Source organism: Larus michahellis, chromosome 6, assembly GCF_964199755.1.
Source record: "Larus michahellis chromosome 6, bLarMic1.1, whole genome shotgun sequence".
Classification (NCBI taxonomy): domain Eukaryota; kingdom Metazoa; phylum Chordata; class Aves; order Charadriiformes; family Laridae; genus Larus; species Larus michahellis.
The window spans coordinates 33352094-33375317 of record NC_133901.1 but is presented as its reverse complement, the minus strand read 5'-3'; the positions used below and the strand labels follow the sequence as shown (position 1 = coordinate 33375317).

Below are 23224 nucleotides of genomic sequence, written 5' to 3'. Positions count from 1 at the left end.
CGCTGCTGGGAACGGCTCTGAGTCAGCCAGGGCCCGATCCTCCCCCTGGGGACCACGCTGTCACCCCCCCCCGCACAGCACGGTGTCGGTACGAGGGTGCTGAGACCCAGCGGGTGACGCACCGACCCTTAGCCATGATGCCGTCAGGCTTGGGACGTCGCGTCACCGTGTCATAGGCTTCCCTCGGTGCAAAACCGAGCAATAAATAGTGACACCATCTCAAGTTTTCATTAAAAACCACCTGGAAAATTTTTCTGCCATCTTGGTTGTCCTTTTTCACGAGAGATCATGTAAAATAATCTACTTTTTTTTTTTTATTTTATATATAGCTCAATATACATTTGATATTATTTTTGCAGGAGGTGGAAGGCAATGCACAATTTAGCTGCTTTTGATGCGCTGTCGTAGAGGTGACGCCATTCTGCTCGTGACAAAGCGCCAAACTGATAGGATGGAAAAGGCAGCGTCAGTCACCAGGGCTGCTGGTGACAGACAGCCAGACAGACGCCAAGCCCGTACCCGGCAGAGAGGTGCCATCCGATGCCCTTGGGGAGCGCGATTTCCCCACTCTGCGGCTCGCTTTTCAGGTCTCCCGTGAGCCGAAGGGAAGCAATGCCCAGGGGGAGGGGGAGCGGTAACTTCAGCCCATTAAAAATGAAAAGAAGGGAAATGGTTTCGATTGATTAACCATAAACGTTTGCTTCTCTCTCTCTCTCTCTCTGTAAAACCCTTCCGCTTATTTTACTGACCTTGCATCTCTCGAGGGATCTGATGACCCGTGCTGTACCTCTTCTTACGGCATGCAGCAACCCGCTTGTCTCCAAACTTCACTCGATATCCTTCACCGCTTCGTGCCACGGACTAAGTTGCTCCATCCAAATAATTAGAGAGGAGATTGACCAAACAAAGAGTCCGGCTCCCATTTCACTCCCTCCCTTTGCAATGTTTTCTGGCTATCCTCAAGTTAAATAACACCTGGTCAAACTTCCCTCCTTTGTATTTTCCTCTCTCTTTGGGCCAGGGACGTGCACTGACACTACAAGCAACGAAAGCAGCCCTAATTCTTCCTATGCTGGTATTATTTAATCTGATAAAATCCTTACGATCTTCACCGTCAATCACCCAGGGATGAAGCATCCAAGGAATGTGCTGTCACAGCACACTGGGAGCAGATCGGTGATGGGTAAATGAGGGAAGAGAGGCGTTTTTAGGGTAGTAATTAATGTCAAAATTACTGCTGTCCCCTGTACCCTTTGGGAAGTGATGCCGATTCTTACAGAGATATTGCCAAAGAGAAATAGCAGACACAGAGAGAACTCATAGATAGCAAAAACCACCTGTTTAAACTATTTAAGCATAGCTGCTTAGCAGCATAAAATATTAGACGATCTTTGGTCCCAAATGGTCCCTTTCTTTAGCTTAAAGGCTGTCCTTAACGCAACTGAAGCGTTACCCCTTTGCAGCAGGTTACGCGTTTGTCCCCGATAGTCAAAAAATAAGACAAACGCTCATTTTCCAGCCTCCCGAGGCCTCGAGGGACGGTGGTTACAGGTACCGGGGAAGCAGTTGGGTTGTTTTTCACATGGAGGCCGAATGCAGGATCGATATTGCTTTAGCGGCTGGCAGATGATGAGATCATGTCTAAATTAACGCAACTCAGCCGCCCGGCGGGGAGCCGAGTTCCCAGAAAGAGGGCTAGGGGAGGAAGGGCACAGCCCCGGCTGCCCTAGGGAGGGAGGAACTCTCTCTTGCCGAGCTCGGGGTGGTTGGAGGATGGGTGAAGCCATCAACAGACCAGATCCAGGGGCGGTGGAGACAGCTACAGCGGACAAACTGTAAGCCAAAACTGTGTTAAGGGGGAGGGAGAAGCAATGGAGAAACACAGGGTTGTGCAGGAGGTGCTTTTGCTTTAGGCTGGAGCAACCCAAGCAGCCTAGTCCAGCTTTGAAGATGACCTTGCCTTGCGTTTTGGACTAGAGACCTCCCACGTTGCCCAATTTTTTACCCTCTGCGTGGTCAGTCCTGGCCTGAGTCGTACCCGAAGCTGAAACCACAATATACCCCAATACTGCACCTTAAACGTTAGAACCCACTGCCATCTTGTGGCAAATGCTTCCCAAAAAGAAAGTAAAAGAGGGGAAAACCCTTTAAAAAGTTGCAGACAAAGTTAGCTGGTATAGCAAGCAAGGATGGGCAAGGAATTGGGAGCAGGGTTATGAAACTCGTTGCTTCGCTTGAAAAATGATGCTGAGACAGAATCTATAGCACCGTGCCAGAGCCAAATTAATGCGGAAAAAACAGAGACGGGATGACCCAAACCAAATTTGCAAAGTTGAGGATATGATCGCACGCATGAAGTATAGTTCCCTGTACAGCCATGACTACCTTTTGGTCGTGGCTCTGGCACATCAATACCGGCAAAGATTTAGTTGCTGTTTCAAAAAGTTTAACAGTTTTCAAAGTAATTTAGCATCGCTTTGGTTCGAATAAGGCTTGTCGACCCCAATAAGGAGGATTACGCTGGAATTAGATGCTGCACCTCTGAATGAAAGAGCGCAGCTGCTGGAATTTGCCGAGAAGATGATTTAAAAGATGGGGATTATGGCTCACGTCGATCATTCACGTAGCATGAAGCATCTTCAGATGCTGAAAACCCACAGATTAGCACCCCTTGGGTTTTCAAAAAGCACCTCACGGCAGGAACGAGGCCGTTTCGAAAATCCCCCCAGTCCTTATCCGGCTGTTAGTCCTAGCCAAGTGCTCCGAGTGCACCTCGGCATTTACTTTTTGCATCATTTATCATTTCCAGCGCTCGCCCCGTGGCAAAGCCTTTGCTTAGCAACTGGGGATCGCTTCCTTGGAACCGCTTTCCGAGGCATCAGCAAAGTGCCTCGATTGCTGTATCATCCAGCCACGCTGCGGATGGCTTTTAATGTGCTAGGAAAAAAACACCTACAAATGGTTTTTCCTTCATTATATTGCACTAAGCAACTGCCAGCTGCTGTATCAGACGGCATCGAATCCGTCCATGATCCAAAACACTTACCAGGTTTAGGTACGAGTGAATAAAAAACTCACTGAGCAAACATAAATTAATGAATCATTTACGAGAAGCGCGTCTCTTTCCTCAACACGAAGCAGAAACTGATCAAGAAAGCGACAGGGAAGAATCATATTTTGAAAAACAGACATAGGAAGCGGTGGTGTCTTCGCTATTTGGAAAGAAAGTTTGATTTATATCAGAATTAGCTCCATACACCTGATCATCTACGCAGAAATGCTTTCTTCCATTAAAACCCCTGCAACTTAAATCATTGGAAGGAATAACAGCATAAAAACATACTTCCAGACAAAAGATAACGGGTCTTCAATAACTTTCGGTTTTCACAGCCCTTTATTTGGATCTTTGCAAGTCTTTACAACTCTGACCCTGCTACACTTACAGGGATGGGTTACAAGAGGCACAACATATTGCGGGAGACAAACTCTATTTACTGCTTTCAGATGGGATTTAACTACTTTTTGAGTTTCTATCGTCCCGTTTACTCATTTCAACTTCTTGAGAGTTTTAAATGTCGGTGTACAGTACAGACAATACATAAAATTTACACTGTTGATAGATACATCTTCATCTGTCTTCAGAGATGAAAAAGCATCTGAAGGTCGATCCCAGACCCCGATAAAAACATTTCTACCGGCATTAATTTGAAATCAATGCACAAAACAGATGGGTCTAAACATCATATTGGGGGCTTTATGGCGTGGAAGTTATCTCTGGGTTTCAGAAAAGAGGTATTACCCATCTCCAACCTCTCAGGGACCTGAAGGCTCGTGGGACGCCCAGTTTAGATGATGCTATCAGCTGCTGTCGCTAAAACACAGGCAGGAGACTGTTATAGGTCTGTAAGTTAGCCCCATAAATAAATTAGCCAAAATGCTGTCAGCAGTTTTTAGAGGAGAAAGCCAGAGAAACCCACAGAGACATTAAAGGGAGCTGGCACCAGCCAGACCCACTTATACCTCCGGTCGGCATCGAAAACTGGGAAACATCGTCATCCTCTTGGCAGAGACCAACTGCAGTGAAGACCTTTACCCCCGGCACCCAGGAGCCATAGCAGCAACCTGGAACCACATCAACGGGCCAGACACCACCCGCGAAAACACGCATTTATTGAACCCACTGGTGGGTATTAATTTGGGGGCAATAAAAGAAAAAAGGGCAGGTTGCAGCATGTTCGGTGCACTGTGCAGCTGCCCATCACTCTTCCAGCAATGAGATGGGAGAAGAATTAAGCAGACCCTAATTAAAAACCCAGAGCAATCCCAAACTGGCTTGGCTACCATCGTCATGGCTACCATGAGCCAGGCCAAGGCATGGGAAGATGCTGGGGGGGATGAAGTGCCAGCCTGGAAGGTGATGGGAAATGCCTGCGGGCCTCACTGAGAGTTTTTCCTGCACACTGAAACAACATTTCTGGGTGACGGGAACAACCTAGGACGGGGCAAACGCCCTTCACAACATCACATGGATGCAGAGTTTTCTGGCACTGGCCCGCCAGCCCAAACTGGGAACAGCAGAGGGGAGTCTCAGGGGAGGATTAAACCTCTCTGGAGCCCTGTGTGGGTTTAATACCTCCTAAATGAGTTATTAAATACAGGTGGGCATTGAGGTGTCTGCCGATACCACAGGTGCTGGGTCACTGTCACCTTCCCCTGTGGCTGTTGAGGCTTGGAATGATCCCAGCCTTCAAAAAAAAGGAACAGCCCAGGAAAAAAGTTGGACACGGCCTCCGCTTCAGGCAGGGGGCGCGAAGGGATGTGTTAACCTGGGGAAGGACAAACTGACACATTCCGCTTGTGTGACCGGTGGTCACACACCCCCCTGAGCGTAGCGGTTTGTTTTATTAAACCACCCCATACAGTCAGCAAAAAAGAATAATTAAAAAAAAAACAACTAAAGCCAAGTGCTCCTCGTTTATCTTTAAATGAGTAATAGTCTTGTTAAAGAAGGTCAAGTGAATAGCTGCAGAGGAAAGGGCAGGAGTTTGGTCTAGGTGATGGCAAGGTACATTTTGTGAGGAGACAGAGAAGAGCGCTGTGGATCCGCGCTCAAATACGCTCAGCTACAAGAAATACCGTCGGGAATGATTTAGCTGGAATAAATTGCCATGGACAGAAAAAATTAGACCGTCTGTCGCTCGGCGAGCCCCGGTGAGAGCTTCTGCCGAGCGGTGGGTGACACTGGGTCCCGCGCGCCACAGTCGCACAGAACTCGCGCGCTCCCACAAGCATCTTCCCCATCCCACTCCAAATCCCCCGGGGAGCCGGAGCAGCGCCGCGCTCCCCCCTTTTCACACGCTGTATTATACCAAGAGAGCCACGCAACTGAAACTCCCAGAGCCCCCAGGGTGAGGGATGAAGACCCAAAGCCCCCCCGCCTCAACAAGAAACAACCCTTCCCGTGGGTACCCGACACCGGCGCAGAGGGGTAACCGGAGACAAAGCCCACGGGTAGCGGAGCGTGGGCTGTAGTTTTTGGGGAACGCGTTGGGAGGATGGGGTCGGGAAAGGGGAGCCGGGGAAAGGGGGGCAGCACCTGCCCCAGGGATATGGGGGGTGAGGGGGCGGGCGAGGGGGACGCTGCCCGCCCAGGGCCGGCTCTCGGGCAGCGGCCAAACAACTTCCCGGCCCCGCCGCAAACTTTTCCCAGCGCCGGGGAGGCACCGCCGCCTCCCGCCCCGCCGGGTCCTCCCAGCCCGGCCCCCCGCCTCCCTCCCGGCCGAGCATCCCCCTGGGGAACCGGAGCGGAGCCGCGGCGGGGAAGGAGGGGAAGGCGGGGGAGGGGGGGGGCCGGTAATGGGTTATCCGATCCCCCGCAGGGCTCCCTCCCGGCGGCTGAAAGCCCCTAATGCGCCCGGCGCTTCCTCCCACCCCCCCCCCGGGCACGATCGATGCCGCTTCTCCGGGGACGCGAGACGGGGGGGGGATGCGGTGTCCCGCCGCCTCCCTCCCTCCGGCCACCCCACTCGGGAAGGGGGGTTGTGTGTGTGGCGTGCGGGGGGGTGGCGGGTGCCCGTCCCTACCTCTCGGCCTTGGTGAACTTGCGGAAAGCCTGGCGGAGGTCGTGGAAGGAGCGGTAGGTCTGCGGCTCGGCCGAGATGCCCTGCGCCCGGGTGGTGCGGGGCCCGATGTGCGGGCTGGGGGCCGGCAGCACCGACTGGCATTTGTGCAGCCGCCGGCGCAGCTCCTGGATCTCCTCGTCCTTCTCTCCCAAGCGCCGCTCCAGCTCCTTGATCCGCTCTTCCTTCAGCAGCAGCAGCTTGGTGAAGTCCCCTTCCAGCTCGGTCATTTTTGGGGGTGGTCTCACACCCCACCCCCCTCCCTCCCCCGGCGCTAATGCCGAGCCTGTCCCGGGCCGGGACGGGCAGCTCTCATCGAGGAACCGCTGGAAGCGGCTGAATCCGCTCCTCAGGAGAAGGGAGAGGGGCGGGGGGGCGGCTCCTGCCCGCCCCGGGTCAGGGCAGCGGCCCCGGCATCCCCGAACGCTGCCCTGCGCTCCGCCGGCGTGCGGGAAACCGGGGGGAAAAGGGAGAAATAGCCCCCCAGCCAAAAAAAAAAAAAAAAAAGAAAAAAAAAAAAAACAAAAGCAAAAAAACCGCAAAACAAACAGAAAGAAAGAAGGGAAAAGGGGAGGGGGAAAAAAAAAGACAAGAAAAGGGGAAAGAGCTTTTGTGCCACTCTGCGAGGCTGGGATCCTGGAAATAGCAACAATTACCATGTGATCGGAGGGTGACGCAGCTCCTTGTAACTGGAGCCGAAGACTTGGGATTCAAACAAGAGCACTTCATAAATATTAAATTGCCTTCTGCTAATGAGCCACGTGGAGCCGCCCCCCGCCCCGCCCCGGCCCTCCCCTCCCTCCCGGGAGCTCAGCATCCCACACCCCGCCGCTGCCCTCCCCCGCATCGCCCCCCTCCTCGGCACCCCCGTCCCCCTCCGGGTACCCCTATCCCCGGAGCACCCTACGTGCCTCACCGCATCCCTCCCGGCCAGGACAACCCGTGTACCTCCCTGCTGGGGCACCCCACTTCCCACCCCTCTTGGGCACCTGCTCCCCTCCCCATCAAGGACTCCGCATCCCTTCCCCCCAGGGTTCCCCGCCCTCCTCCAGGTGCCCCACATCCCTGCCCTCGCGGTCACCCCACCCATCCCCATCACCCTGTGGGGCACCCAGCTTCCCACCCACCAGGTACCCCTCATCCCAGCCTGCGCCCCTCACCAGGCACAGACCTGGTGGCACCTGGTCCCCTGGGGGGGACACATGCAGGCTGTGGAGGGCAGGCAGCCTGAGTGCTGGCCAGCAGCTCTGAGGAGGCAGGAACTCACCCTTCCTGGACTTATTTGGAAGAGCCCATCACGCACATGAATTTTTAATGCCGGCTGGCAAAGGGCACCATCCATTCCCCTATCACATTCCTCTCCCCAACTACCCTTGCTTCCAGGAAGGAGGGCAGGAGCCCCTTACTGCAAGCAAAAAGAGGGGGCTGTCCCAGCCCCACAGCCAGGCCTTGGTCCCAAAAGGAGCCCACGAACACCTCAGGGTCCACATTCCAACCTGGAGCAGCCATGGGGCCTTGCCCCCTGGCTTTGGGGCTCGCAGGCTAGCACAGGGCAAAGCATCTGAGCTGGGCTTAGAGGACAAGGCTGTATCAAAGGAGTCTTTAATTAAGGTGGAAAAGTCAATTAGCAGCCTCTCTTTTAATGAGTTGGAGGTGGTGGGGTGTTTTTGCACACTTGTATCTGTCCCTCCAGCCTTTCACATGTGGTTGGAAGCATCCGGGGTCGGGGCTGCTCCTGGTTCCCAAGGGCTCAGGCAGGGCTGAGGGGGGCAAGCACTGGGGTAGGGGAAAAAATTAAAAAATATTATTAATAATTGCATTTTGCTTTATTGAAAGGCGAAGAGCGCCATCTCGTGTAGGAAATGATCATGTAGCTCGGGGCAGAGATGCACAGGCAGACAGACGGACCATCCACACACTGCTTGGGAAGAGAAGGTGTGATGCTGGGGAGGGACAGTGGAAGCTCAGCCAGATGCTGATGCTCAGCACCTTCATGATATATTTCCCTGTTTAAAAAAAAATCTTATTTCTTAAAAACCCACTTCATTTAGGAAAACAGGAGCACCGTCCCTGCAATCCTCCTGTGAAAGTAATTGTTGCTGGGGAACTAGAGAAAGAAATACACCAGAAAATACATAATTTACTTATAAAACACATAAGCAGTCAAGATTTCACCAGTGTCAAACCAGGCTTTTCAGAGTTATATTTTAACTGCTCATTATTCATATTCAAAGACTGCCTGTAAGCTTTGGCCTCCACACAGGGAAAAAAGGAAGTGGGATAAATACTGAAATAACGACAATTTAAAGAGAGATGCTAACCAAGGAACTCACCAGTGCTTCATACCAGATTAGTGTACAATCATAACACGGGTTTAATTTGAGGTGGATGTAGTCCTCAGTCCCCAGGAACACCAAGATGACCTGCATGGGACAGCGGGACGCAGGGTGTTGGGTGCACGTGGTGGGGAAGGACCCTCCCGTGTTCCCTGGCGGTGCTAAAAGCCCCGATCCCCAAAGTACAGGACTCCCAGAGAATTTCTGCACCTAGCAACTTCAGAAGTAACTTCTCACTTCCATAAACGCCAAGACACGCTTCAATAATTGCCAAGACCAACGTGGAGGCATGGCCAGAAAACCAGTAGAATACCTGTAAATAAACCAAACCCCAAATGTACTTGTCTCGAGTATATTTGGAGAGCAAGGAGAGGGGTTTAGCACTCGTATTGGCCATGCTGCTGCCATTCCACAACCCTCTTTCTTCCCTGACCGAGGAAAGCAGGAGGAGGGCAACACACCAGCATGGGACTTCCAACAAGCAGAAGCCACAAGACTACTCCCAAATGTAATGTTTGCATTTTTTTGTCCTACAACGATCACATGTGCATCAGAAGAAGGATGCAACTTTCCCCAAAGAGATTTTTAAAAGCCAGCTAAGCACTCTTTTTTTTTTTTTTTTTTTTTTTTTTTAAAATCGGAACTGTGCAATTCCGTGTTTCCCAGTAACAGCACTTTTGGGTTTGAGCCATTTCGCAGCCCTAAGGGCCAGCAGCGCAAAGAGAAAACTCCAAGCATACTGTCAGCTAAGTATAATTATATATTTACTGTGAATTAAAACAACAGCTCAGACCTTGTCATCGCCACCCTGCACTGACAGGCTGTCCCGTCTTCACCGCTACGTTTACTGGACCCCAAATACAGACACTGACATTGTTCTCTTTTGGTAGATGGAATTTTAACTTAAAAGAAATAAAATCTCTGGAGCGGAGGACAGCAGAAGCAGATCCCAACCTGCCTTCTTGCCCATGCAACCTCGGTTTTAACTATATGAGTAGTCCAGCGTGTGATTATTATTAATAACCCATCTGGCTTTGGTTGCTTGGGAGTCACAGAAGGGAAAACACATTCAGTCATCTACTTTGGATCTAGATTAAGGGATATATTTATATATATATAAAAATACGTATGCACCACTAAGAACAGACACTGAAGTGAATCCGAGAGCTTACTGACAGCCACAGCAAGTCACCGAGGAGCGTTACCAATTTTACAACCAGCAACTGCTGCAGCTTCAAGGTCAGCTCCCGGGGCAGCCCAAATAAGAGCTACCCACAGAGCGAGTGATTTGCGAAGCCGGTGAAATCGCAGCCCACCCTCGGTCCCTGCACCAAGCCGAATCACCCTCGGCATCCATCGACCCTTCCAGGAGCACGCCTGGTGCGGTATCTGGATTCAGCCTAAAGCAACTGTGATTTTATCCAAAGGCGATACATCTTTATCCAAAGATCCAAACGTCTTTCGAAAAGCACGGAGATAAAAACACAGCCTGCAACGAAGGAACAGCAAGAAGAATTGAGGTGCTGAGTAGGGCCAGACATCTTAATTGGCTTCGACCCTCTTAAGTCCTCCAGACATCCCATATACATACGAAAAAACAGGCAGGGAGCAAGGCAGCTCCTAACTGGAAACCCTTCAGGGCAGCGGGTTTGGAGCAGCGCAGCCAGCGACCTTGCAGCAACGAGAGGATTCAATGTTATCCCATCTTCTTCCTGGGAGGTGGGAAGGGGAGAAAGGCCTGCCCCACCTCTCCTGCAAATTCACCAGGCAGCTGCAGAAAATGACAACGCAGCCAGTCCCATTTATCCTGGGTTGTCCCATTCATCCTGGATAGCCCCCCGGTGTTACTATTTTGCTTTTAAGATGGGGACAGTTGCAGCTATTGCCGGCTGGGGCAGAAACTGGTTGTAGCCCAGGTAGCTCCTGTAAGAGCTGGCAAAGAGTTTTACAGCCATCTAATTATTCGCACCTTTTATTAGCACTTTTTTTAAAATGCAACTTTTGAGTCTGAGCGGTGGTACCCCCCAAGGGATTATAGTTCACCCAAGGAAAGGGCATGATACCACCGACAAGAGAAAGGGCAACGTTTTGCCAGATACGACGGTCCCAGAGCATCCTGAAGGAGCGAGTCCCTCCATTCCCATGACTAACTCCCGGCTGTGGGTGAACATCCACAGCCACAACTTTTCCACCTACAAAGGAGGCAAAATGCAATATGCTGCTGGAAGTAATCCTGTCGGCTTCGGCCAGCCCTGCCAGAGCTTGTTTTCTTGGCTCCCAGTGGCATTGCTGTTATGAAGCACTATAGAAAACCGTTTACAGACAGTAGATATGCAAAATGTGCCAGCTATCGAACTCAGGAAGAATCAGCGCCTTCATTTCTCATTCAAGCTCCTTCTAACAAAGGCAGATCACTTTGCAAGCCCAAAGCACGCAGACATTACTCAGAGTGGGGCCGTAATTATCCCACTGGAAGCTGTGCCAGCTATCCCTTAGTGTAACTTTAACAGAGTATCAAAGGTGATGCTGGATTTTTATAAAATCAATACCCTGGCTTTTATTCTGCCTGTACAGCCCCCACCCCCCTTCCTCTTTTAAACTTGCTTTTGCAAGTGAAGAGGCTCTGCAGCAACAGAGTGGACTTGAGGTCACAGTGCTGTGCGCTTTGGAGGAGCCACAGGATGTCAGTAATCCCCTCCATGTTAAAAAAGTAGATTAAAAGAATTAAAAAAAAACTAAATCGGTATTTGTGATCTGTTTAAATAGTGACAAAAGTCTAAACGTAGTTAACAGGTCCTCCCCCTCCCGCCCCTTAACACCAGCTAAAGTTTTGTGGCAGCTTCCTTAGGGATGCAGCTGTCTTAGGGACCAGATAACACAGGTGGAGCACTAGGTAGGACTTTCCGACATTTAGAGGGGCTTACACTTACGTTTATAGAAGGACAGCATTAATAAAGGCAGTGATTAAAAAAAAAAAAGCCATCAAAGGCATTTTTTTTTTTTTTTTTTTTAAAGTGCAGCAGATATTTCATATATGTCGATCTAGAGGGTCCCTCTTCAGACGCATGGCTGCAGTGCAAGAGAAGATGCGGCCACATGTCCCATGGGACACGGTACGCCAGGTATCAGGTGTGACACCGGTGGTCCTCACTGGCCATTAATCACATCATCGCAGCACCTCCCAGCCCTGCCTTGTTCATGTTCTCCCTTCACCTTTCAGCTTTATTTAGCAAATCATCCCTTGGGAATAGGTGCGGTGCCAAAAGCAGGGTGGTACCAGATCGAGTGCTAATTGAATTTGGATGGAGCCCAGGCACTCTCTGCCTTCTTCCAGGTTTTTCCTTTTTAATCGTTTTCCTTATCATACACAAGATAACTTGTTATGGGAGGGCATTTTAAGATTACAAAGAGGAAGGATTAATTTTGTGCAGCTTCCATCTTCAGTGAGCGTCATTTCAGTATCTGTTTCACTGGGTAATTAAAATAAAATTAAAAATAAACTATGTCACCTCCTCAGTGTCTAAATTACTAACAGCTATAAGACCCATTTGGGTACCACCCCCAAATGGGAAGTAGAAAGCATCCAAACACATTTTTCTTTGCATGGGGAAATGGAAGAAAAAAAAAAAAAAGAGAGATATTTATGTTTAAAATTCAGCCTCCCCAGTCCCCTGGCAGCTGAACAGTACGGAGCAGCCTGCATGCTAAGCTCCTTGCAGAGCTTCTTACAGTGTTCCTTGCTGCCTGACACCTTCAAAAAGCGCCTTCGAGTTGGCTTTGGGCAGCGAGCAGCGCGTGAGGATGTAAATGCCGCGTGGCTTACAGCCATAAGCCCTGCGGCTACTAAAGCGTGCAAGAAATACATTGCTCCTTTGGATCACAGGAAGCGCCTGGTGATGCCGCTCAGGCATTTCCATAGAACAGGATTGAATTTGTCCTCCCCCCCTGCCATTAATTACAACCCATCAAAACTTCCGGCAAAAGGACGTTACAGACACCCTGAGTTGAAGAACACTATCCTGATCACCGATATGTAGGATTTGGGCTTACAAAATTCCATTAGCTCACAGAAGTATAGTGGTATCCCACATAAAATATTTTTCTTGCAGTGATAAGCTGGAAATATTTCTTTGTATTCTTCTCCTCTTGCTTTTTGTCACATTTTCCCCACTGTTGCTAATGACTTATTGCTTTGCATGGAGTCCCATCGGCTTAGTTTCTTCTTGTATGAATAGAAATTAAAATCATCACCAGGACACCACGAGCAGGATGTCGTTTTCCTTAATTTAAGGAAAAACAGGGAGCCGAAAGTATTTATTTGGATACATCGGTATCGCCACATACGTGCTTTAATGGCCGTGCTCTCACCACAACTGCTCAACAGCATCAGAGGATAGTGGGGGGGAGGAAAAAAAAAAAAAAAGAAAAAGCCTCCAGCAACTCCAAGGATAGCAGGGATTTCATTCTAGTTTTATCCAGTCTGATCCCCCAGGCCCCGCAGGGCTTTTGGCATGTTGTTATAAAAATGATATTAACTCTTCCCCTCTGTAGGCATTTGCGCGACTGCACGGGCTCTCAGCCACGCTCCCTTTCCTTCTGCAGGCAGCCGTGACGTACGGCCGGCTCGTTTCCCCCTCCTTCGCCGTCCCGCTGCAGCATTTCTGCCAGCATATAGACTGCAAGGAGCGCTTTTCTTTTTAATATTGAGAGGGTAAAATACAAAACAAAAAAAGCCCAAAAAAAACCCAACCCAAAAGTTAAACTGCACAAGCAAGACCTCTCGGGGCTACAAAAACCCAGCATCCAAATTTAGATGCTCTGAACGTCTACGCCCAAATTCCTGCTGTGGGATTATTTATTTATATTTTTTTCCCCCCCTCTATGCTGTCCCAGAGGAGTTTCCCCTCTCTGCGTTTGTGGTTTTTAAGGCTGTATCCTCACTGCCGTTCCGCACGTGGTAACTTTCACAAAAAACATTGAACGTGCAGAAAAAAATTAAAAGCTTTGTCACAACTTGATAAAAAGTAGTCACTTTCTGCCAGACTTGCGTCCCTCCCTCACCTTTTAAACAGAAGATTGCCACGTAATAACTTCCTTTTTTTATCTTCTTCCATCACTTGATCTTATTACACATTTAAGTGCAGGCTTTTCTGAATTAAGCATCTTTTCTGTAAAGCTTTTTAAAAATATAAAATTAAAAAAAATTGTAAATTGATAATAAAAATCCCTTTACCTTTCAAGAAAGCTCATCCTCCAGAGCATTTCAGCTTTTCCCCAACCCTCACCTGGAATGGCAGCATCTGAAATATCCCCCAATTTCTTCCAAGGCAGAAGGAAGAAATTGGATCAGTATGTCTCAGGAAAGCACTAAGAAGCTACGCACAGGAGGAGGAGCAAAGCCTGTTGAGGAACATTGTCCAACACATGTGCAAAACAGCACATTTATAACCCAAAACTTGGCAAAGCCAGAGCCAGCACAGACATTGGGGGGTTACCCCGTGGAGAGCGATGGAGAACAACATCAGGAGTTGTAGGAATTCAATCCCGAGAATATACATTTGTCTACGATGAAACCCATCACAGCACTTTCTCATTCTTGCAAAACTACAGGAATCAAAGAACCTTCATGACCACTTGCTTCTCTGTCCAAAAAATAATAATAATAATAAAAAAAAGTAATCCTCTGCAAAAGTGAGCTGCCATACTTGGTAGTTACATTTCCCCAGCACGAGCAGCATGGCCTGCGAATGGCATTATTGCTGTGAAATGGGGTTCTGACACGTGGAAAATACTTAATGCCAAATATTAAATCCCAATGCCTCATTCTTCCAAGACAGACAGGAAAAGACACATGGACACAAAGTCAAGTTCTTGATGAAACGGCTGCTCTGAGATTCCTGATGGGAAATGACACAATTGATCAAAAGTCTCCTGGTTTCCCGCAACACGTTACCGTGTCAAGCAATGACTATGTCCTTCATGTCTTTTGAACCAACCAGGTGGTTCCCAGATGAGCACTGTGAGCCACTTTCCATGCTTTTGCAGAAAAAAAAAAAAAAAACAACAACACACACACTGTTCCAGATCTTAAATATTTCCATCTCTTTTTTGTTGCACGGCGGTGCTCTCAAGATAAGCAAAATATTCCTGTTTGCTTCTAGGTAAGAGCCCTTCGTTGCCCAACCATCACCATGGGAAGATTCACTAATTTTTATTTTGTCTCCTCTCTGAAGTACTATTGAGACAGACTAGAAATATATTTGAGTTCAGTATTGCTTGGGACTCTTAAAGGCAAAACCTCTGAAGTCAAGAAAACAATAGGTCATAAGTTACAGCAGCCAAAAAGCTTCTTTGATTGCCACCATGTAGATGACTGGAGATCGCCTGAGGGTCCACCTATCACTGCTAAAACATTTTGTTACTTCCACTAGTACGTCTCCCAAGAGACATGGACGCCCCTGAAGGTTTTAGGGTCTTTTCAGGGAAATTGGTACAGGAACCCAGTCTTACCACCACAGCAGGCTCAGGCTGGAGGCACCAAGGTTGCTGTCCCCGGCCCAACCCCGCTCCCAGCAGGCTCAACGCTGTGGGTTGCTCATGGCTGTGTCCTGGCAAGTCAGGGCATCTCTGCCTCAAGAATGGGTACATGTCATCACTTTTCTTTTTTTGTGAAAAAAATTCTCATATTTATTTCCACATCAGATTGGGAGAAATCAGGTGATCAGGATATAACAACAAGCCACTTCAGGGACTGGAGATCTGGAAGAGGATGTTCCCTTACACAGCCAAATTTGTCACTACCTAATGGCAGGGCTGATACTGCTAACATTGCCTACATTTAACAAGCAGCAAGAGAAACAGCTCAATGGAGAAAATAAAGACTTTTCAGTACCTTATAACATGAGGTGAGGATGCCACGGGCTGCAACACAAGAGGTGCAGAAGAGGTTTCCAAACCCAAGTCGGCAGGACACAGAGCAGAGCTCTTGCTCCCAAGTCACCTCTTCTCTCTGGGGGTCAATGAGGTGCATCACAGCCCTCGCATCCACAGCTTGATTTTCCAAAACACTAAGCCCAGTCATGGAACAAAGAGGCTTCATCCTTTCTGCCCTGCACGCTGTATCATGCCTAATAACATTGGTGTCAGAGGGCAAGGTCCAGCAACACAACACAGCTGCTGGCAGCCACCTGGCCAGCCACAAATACATTAAGCCACCGCCAGTCTATTTGGAGACAGAAATGTTTCTGTAAAATGCTCAGCATCTCATCTGCAACAAATCTAAAAAGCTTTCTGCTCCTTACAATTGTGTTCAACTGCCAAAATAAAACCAGTGTGCTTAGCGTGACCACCGACAGTTATCTTGGGAAGATGATACCAGGCCTGACCACAAAAGGCTGATCTTCCTGAGCACCCCCCATGTTTATATTTGATCAGCTCCAAAACCAGGCTGTGCTATGGCTGAGACCTCAAAGTCTACTTTGAGGTTTAATCCATCTTTTCCTTCCTGAGGTCTACTAATCTCTTGCCTTCGAACATAGCAGAGAGATGACAACTCACATGTAAACAGCGAGAAGAAACTTGCTTGAGACGTCAAAAATGGTTCTTTAAAATTAGGAAAGTCATAAAGCAGTTGGAAAATGACCATTGCCTGTTTGGCTATAAAGGGAACATCCAGCAGCAGTAACACCAAACGGCAGCTGGTCCCGTGCCACAAGTGGGTCTATGGGATCTGTGTATAAATTTCAGGCAATGATTGCAGGGGAAGCAGTGACCTCCGAGTGCAGCCTCAAACCCCATGCTTATTTTCCCACAGATAGAATCATAGAATTGTTAGGGTTGGAAGGGACCTTAAAGATCATCTAGTTCCAACCCCCTTGCCCTGGGCAGGGACACCTCCCACTAGATCAGGTTGCTCAGAGCCCCGTCCAGCCTGGCCTTGAATGTCTCCAGGGATGGGGCCTCCACCACCTCTCTGGGCAACCTGTTCCAGTGTCTCACCACCCTCATGGTGAAGAACTTCTTCCTAATGTCCAGTCTGAATCGACCCATCTCTAGTTTTAATCCCTTCCCTCCAGTCCTACCATTACCCAACATCCCAAGAAGTCCCTCCCCAGCTTTCTTGTAGGCCCCCTTAAGATACCAGTAGGCCACTCTAAGGTCTCCCCAGAGCCTTCTTTTCTCCAGGCTGAACAACCCCAACTCTCTCAGCCTGTCCCTATAGGAGAGGTGGTCCAGCCCTCTGATCATCCTCATGGCCCTTCTCTGGACACATTCCAGCACATCCACATGGCTCTTGCGTTGTGCTATTATGACTTAAAAAAACCCGTCAAGAGTTGCTTTCGCGAGGCAGCAACATGCGCAGCCGCTCTGGCTCGGCATTGCCCGTATCACCAAGCAATCCCACCAAGCTCCAGCCGGAGGCACTAGGGTGGGGGTCTCCAGCCCGAGCTTGCTCCCAGCTACAGCAGGTTCCTCAGGGCAGCGTCTGGGAGCATCAAGGCAGTCCCTGAGGATGGGGATTCCCCTTCCCGTCCCAGGGATGCTCTTCCAGGGGACTCCTCACCCATCAGTGAGGCTGGTTTTAGACCACAGAAACAGCCCCTGTTCCTCACTTTGCTACTGCAGCCCAGCTCCTGGACAGTGTAGTCATTAACTCCGTTATTTATTATTGTTATTGTTCTTCCATTACTCAGCTCGCAACCTGCTTTCCTAGGACACCATATGAGCTTCATCCACTTCACAAACACACTGAGAATATTTGACTTTACGAGACCGGCTAGCACCCTGGGACATCCCTGTCATGTGCTGTTTTGTGACGCTTTTTAATTTTTACATCTTTATGTCAATACTTAGGTGTTCTAGATTAACTGCTTATTTGGTTTCTTTCTTTAAAGCTTGCATTCTCAGAGAGCATCCTGTAGCCTCCTAGCCTTTATTTGGATTTCCACAGCGTTTTAACAATAATAATTTTATTTCCCAGCAGAGCCGTTAACGTCAATCTCTGACTGAGAAATTAATATACTGAACGTCAATGTTCCTTTCCACTTCAGTTTTGCCTTGATTTGCAGCTATTTTTACCTTGTTTCCCCTTAAGGGCTCTGTGCTTTCCAAATACGTTTTCATTTTAAAATCCCAAGCAACGTTCAGCTTCTGTGCCTTTTGCTTTTGGAAGCGACTGACCAGAGAAACCAGTCAAAGAGGTAAGATCCTTAGCTGCCTGCAAACTCGCACAACACAAGTTTCCATCAAATCTTCCTTAGAAACGGGTTTTTTTTTTTAATGATTAAATACTTTGAGTAATGCCACTACACACTGCTGACCACAAGTGTTCATACTGTCTTCGGGGGAGAAAATTAAGAACCCCACGGATTTGCAAAGGCATTACAAAAAGTACAACCTAGAAGTTCAGTCAACACTGGTTTTAGCAGCAAAATCTTCTGTATTTTGGGTAGAGCATGTCAAACAAATTAATGAAGGTTCATCTCATTAGGTACAAAGGGATCACGGGTACGTTACAGTTGGGGAATTTTTTTTTTTTTTAAATCTAGCAAATATTTGCAGTGAAAAAGTGAGAAAGTTACCAATGCTACTGAAATTACTACTGAACCATCTTGCACATAGTAAGAGTACATAGTTGTCACAAGCTGTCTTCAGAAATAACATTTTCTGTTTTTTTACCTGAAGTTCAAAGCTGTATTTCTGACCTTCTTTATACTTTCTGTTAAAGATGTGAAAACACAAGTTCAGCAAGTGGTACCTAACACATCAAGGGAGCATGTGTGGTATAGACCAGCTCAGTAAGGGGGGCAAAACCAACAAAACCAGATGCCTTTTTTAAAGTACAAATTAGTTACTTTTCCTCTGGTCAATTTGTTCTTCATTTGAGCATTTTATGCATCACCTGCTTCCCGTATTAGAGTCTGAAAACAGCTAGATAAGCACACTTCGCTCCCATGAACAACCTGATTCATCAGCCAAGGGATGCTGTCTGTTTTTCAAAGTAAAAGGACAGGGGGCAATTGCTATTCAGAGTCACTCTTTACCACCCAGATAAAGTTAAGCTTATGCATATATTAAGAAAAAAAATAATACCAAGGTGATGGAACCGGCTGTATTATTTTAGAAATCTTATTTCCCACCCACCCCCCCCCCTTTCCAGGCTTGGTCCCAGGGGCAAAACAACCTCTCACCAGTACAAAAGCCTGGCGCACCCAGCTGAACCGGGCCCTGCGGGCACCAGAAAAGCTTGTGGCAACTCACCCGGGCAGCAGTTTTTTCATCCAGCCTTCAATGACCGCCCAAGGCTGGGTACAAAACCTCTTCATACCCCTTCTCCACCGAAGTCAGGGCCTGTTAAAACCAAATTTCTGCCATCCACAAAGCGGACTTCAAACCGACTTCAGGTCTTCGGCTGACACTTTTTCCTATTGTAACTGGACTCTTGCCACTTTAAAAAAAAAATATATATATGTATATTTTCCCCTCCTTCAGTTTGAAGCATGGGCAACAACACTCTGAGTGAACCTACACTTGAAGGTGCACATGCTGAGCTATATTCTCCATCTGCCTTTAAAAGACACTATGAAATTCCTTTTCCCCCTGAAATTTCCCACTAGCTATAAAAAAAGAAAGCGTTAGGCAGAAGGGACTCATTGCCCACAAGTGAGATCCCCACTGCATAAGTTCTACTTACACTGTGGTCACACAAGGAGGGGATGTGTTATTCTAAAGTGGTACCTGCATTAAAGAAGTCTGAGAAGCCCTCAGCCTAGTTGGGATTTTTTGGGTTGATGCTTGTAATACCTTTCTGCAGAAGAATTTCCAGATCTAAGTCACCTGAAATGCCGCATCTTAGATGTCTGGTAAAGCCACATTTTTTTTCCAGAGGTCATTTGCACACACATGAAATTCTTCCAAGGTCTGAAATACCCTGATTTCAGCTGAAAATCAAAGTGCATTGGCATAGTGCCAAACAGTTAATGTGATCACAGTCTTGCCAGCACCTCTGCGCTCACATTTTAAGGAGATTTAGTGTCGAACGTGCTGTCTGCTGTATCTCTGAAGACAAAAACAAAACCAAAAACATGATCTTTCCAGGATTATGTGTTACAGCTGACTTGCACTGTATGATGCATACACTGCGTTCAACTCCTGCACTCCCACTCTAAACCCTGCTGTGTAACTTCTGATTTGAGAAGAACATGCCCATCAGCATCCCATGTCCAGACCACAAGGGTCCCGTGCACTGTCCAAGTGTGTCCTTGCCCTGGAGCAGGTCTCCAGAGAAACAACTATCACTACTTATTCTCTCAATGGCAGCCTACTAATTTTTTTCCTACTCTATGCAGAATATATAGAGTTTGCTTCTTTACAGGGATACACTGTTCTGTATGTGAGCTTTGGCTTTAGCTCCTTGAAAATATGGCAACTCCAGCTAAAGTCCAACACTGCTTCGATCTGGGCTTGCTCCTGCTCATGCACGCCTGGTGCTGCCTCCTGCAAACACACCTCTGCCTTGCAGACAGACCCCTCTACTTTTTTTCTTTTTTACTTTTGCTCTGTCCCTGCAAGTTACTGGTGGCCCGTTTCTCCCCGATTCACTCTGGGAAGGGAATTGCACACGTTGGTGGAAAAAACAGGCCAAGTTGTTCTCACCTCGTCCTTCAATTTGGCAAATTTTTGCAGCTGCTTCCATATTTAAGGAACAACCTTCTTACTGTCTCTTTTCAGCTTTAGTTTGGAATACGTAACCAGAAGACACCTCCAAACCATCTAACTCAAAAAAAAGTCTCAAAGTCCATGTGTCCTGCTCAGGAGGTTTCCTTCCTTCTTGGATTCCCTGCAAACAAGAAACATCAAAGCTTCACTCTTCCCAGACAGGTTCATATTCTCCTGCTATCTACAGCAGCATCTTAAAAGCTCATCCCCATCCAGCAGTAGGACATTGAGCACATCTTCCATCTCTCCGCCCCAGCAAAAAACTTTAAAAACTTGAGAGAGGGGCTTAGGGAACAAGAGAGAGAGATACGCAAATTGCTGAATACATCAAACAAAAAAAAGGCAATCAAATCACAGCATCCTGGGAGATTTGGCAGTGCAGCCGGTAAGCTTTAAAGAACCAGGCACCGCCTCTATATCCAGCTTGTTACAAAGCCCAGAGGTGCTGCACAGCTCCTGGATGGAAGTGCAATAAGCACGGCTGAGAATGGACAAGATTGCTCCTCTCTAGTCATCTTTTCTTTTTCCTCCGACCTCTCTCAAATCAAATCCTTCCAGAGAACAACTCCATCTAAGGCTAAGTGGAAAACATCCAGCCTAAGCCCGGCAAGTTTATAGGCATCTGAAAGTGGGTCGTTTCGGAAGAGCGGGCAGTGGCTTCACCTAGCACAGCCCACTGCAGCCTGGGAACTGGTGATGCTTTGCCGTGCGTTTCCTATTTCCATAATTAATAGGACGACTTTTCCTTCCCTGGATTTTAGTCTGGTTGCACCTCTGTAATACCTGAGAGGAGCAGCCTCATGGCAAATGCGGCACGGCCCGACTATTCAGTCAGGGATGAGAAGTGAAACAGTTTTGATACTGATAAATAACAGGTAGGGTTACTGAATACCTTGAATATTTTTCCTGTTTTATTACTTGGGACATTCCCGCAAGACCACTTTTAGAAACCTTCTGCAATTTCAAGATAAACACTTTTATTTTCTGTGCTCTGTCTTATGTATACACTTCACATTCAAGAGCATAAAAGTTTCATCCGATATAAACTGAACGAGCCTGCTTGCATATTAAAAAAATAATAATCTGTGCTATTTCTGGAATATAGCTACTTGTTGATTCCAGAAAAGGTAATAAAAAAAAAAGAAAAAGGGTTTGTTGAGCAAGAGAAACGGAGAGCCAGACCCCAAAGGGAAATATGTTTCCTTTGCAAAGTGGGTTAGCACTGCAAAACTCAAAGTGCCCGGAGCGGGGAAAAAAAGAGATAGTGGGGAGGGCGGGGGGAAACAGAGGTTTAACCTGTGACAGTGCTGCGCCCCAGATAACCAACAGTTTCTGAGGTCTTGCAAGGAGCCACATCCCAGGGACCCCACTGAATTCTTACAATATTGCCACTCCTTAAAAAATTCAACTTTTAGACACATTAGACTGCCCTAAGGTCACAATAAATGAACATGCTGTACTTCCATTTGCACTGAAAAGGTCTTCCAAAGTTGTCACACGTGCTATGAAAAGGCAAGGTCCTGCCCTTCCCCATGATTCTTACACTCACTAGATGAATAAAACAATTGAAATTTGTTCCCTCAACTGTGTTAAATATAGTTTTATAATAGCATTGATTTTGAATATTCTGGTGGGGTTTTTGTAGCAGCATCTTTCTCTGGAAGGTTTCAGTAACTGTGGGGTAGTTACGAGGATGGTGCGTTATGGCCTGTAGAAAAGTTAACGGTAAGCGACAGATAGAAAGTCTTCAGTTCTCTCGTGGATTGAAAGTGTGCTGCCCACCCCTGCCTACTACTGACAGCGAAAACACCTAGAAGAGCTAATTCATACCCCTAAGAGCCTATTCCATAGGAAGAGGCAAGTGACTAACCACAAGGCAGAAATTCCAGTCAGGCCACCTGTCCATCAGGAGGAGCACAAGCAGAAGATATTTACTCCTTTACAGTGACTTCTGTGACATTTCTCACCTGCAAGAGCTGACGGTGTTGTTAACAAGAAAAGACAAAAATCAACAAAAATCAAACCTAACCGACTCTGAGAATATGACAAAAAAAATGAAACCATGGCACTTGAGCTTTGACTTCAGAGCCATTTTCAGCTCGGAGTTGATGGTCTCCTTCCATATCCACAAGTCAGCCAGTGGTTCTTCCTGGGCTGGTGACGGTACAGCTACAGAGCAGTAAAATCTTTCGAGATCAAATTCATTTTTCAGAAATCAGGTCCCCCCCCCCACCCTTTCAAAAAACCTCAATTAGGTTTCCAGCTTGACATACAGAAACATTCCATTTAAGAAGATTAAATGAGGCCACCACAACATGCCCTGAAGACCTTCTTGACAAAGAGAAAAAAAAAGGAAAAAAGAGAAAAATATAATCATCCAGTATTGATTAAAATTGATTAAACCTTTTTCAAAAAGATATTTTAAAAAAATGCAATGTTTTATCTTGAAATCATCCCAACAGTCGAGTCAACCCAAAAGGAATTTCAGGTTTCTTCATTCCACAAGGGGAGGGGAGGGAAAAAAAACCCTCAAACTACCACATACACAATTATTCCAGTTGACCCAAAGTACACATTTTTTTGTTTGCTGGCTGAACCAGAAAGCAAAGTTTTCCATCCAGCTCTGTCCTCGAGGGCAAGGTTTGCAAGTGGAAGTGAGCTGAATACTTGTGATGATGAGTAAAGCAGAAGAGCGGCTAGCATGCTGCCGGCTGCCTTGGCTCTGTGCTGACACCCTATAAAAACCTACACGCATCACCCGGAGCGGCAGCAAATCCTAGCACATTGGGATGAAATCAGTGGAGTTGGCCCCAGCCATACTTTGAAGGTAAAGTTACTCTACTTATTGCAGCAATTGGCCTTAGCGCATGAATGCTCAAGACCCTGTTTGGTGGTGACTGCTTTGAAGCAGACATACACTGGAAATTATTTAGAGTTGAAGCAAACTTTTCTGCTTGCTGATCCAGAAAGGGTCTAACAATTTGTGGGCTAGTCCAGGTTTATTTAGATTAACCCACTTTTTGCTAGCTCCATTGGAAATCGAAGTGTGGG

At 47.5% G+C, this 23224-nt stretch overlaps 1 protein-coding gene across 1 annotated transcript in view; it reads right to left on the bottom strand.

Annotated features, from left to right (window-relative positions):
• PRKG1 (protein kinase cGMP-dependent 1) overlaps nt 1-6904 on the bottom strand; it is a 530425-nt gene extending 523521 nt beyond the window's left edge. The window contains exon 1 of the mRNA XM_074590625.1: nt 6084-6904. Within this exon, the coding sequence (XP_074446726.1) occupies nt 6084-6778 (695 nt within the window). The 5' untranslated portion in view covers nt 6779-6904. The remainder of the gene's footprint in view (nt 1-6083) is intronic.
• Between the last annotated feature and the right edge of the window lie 16320 nt (nt 6905-23224).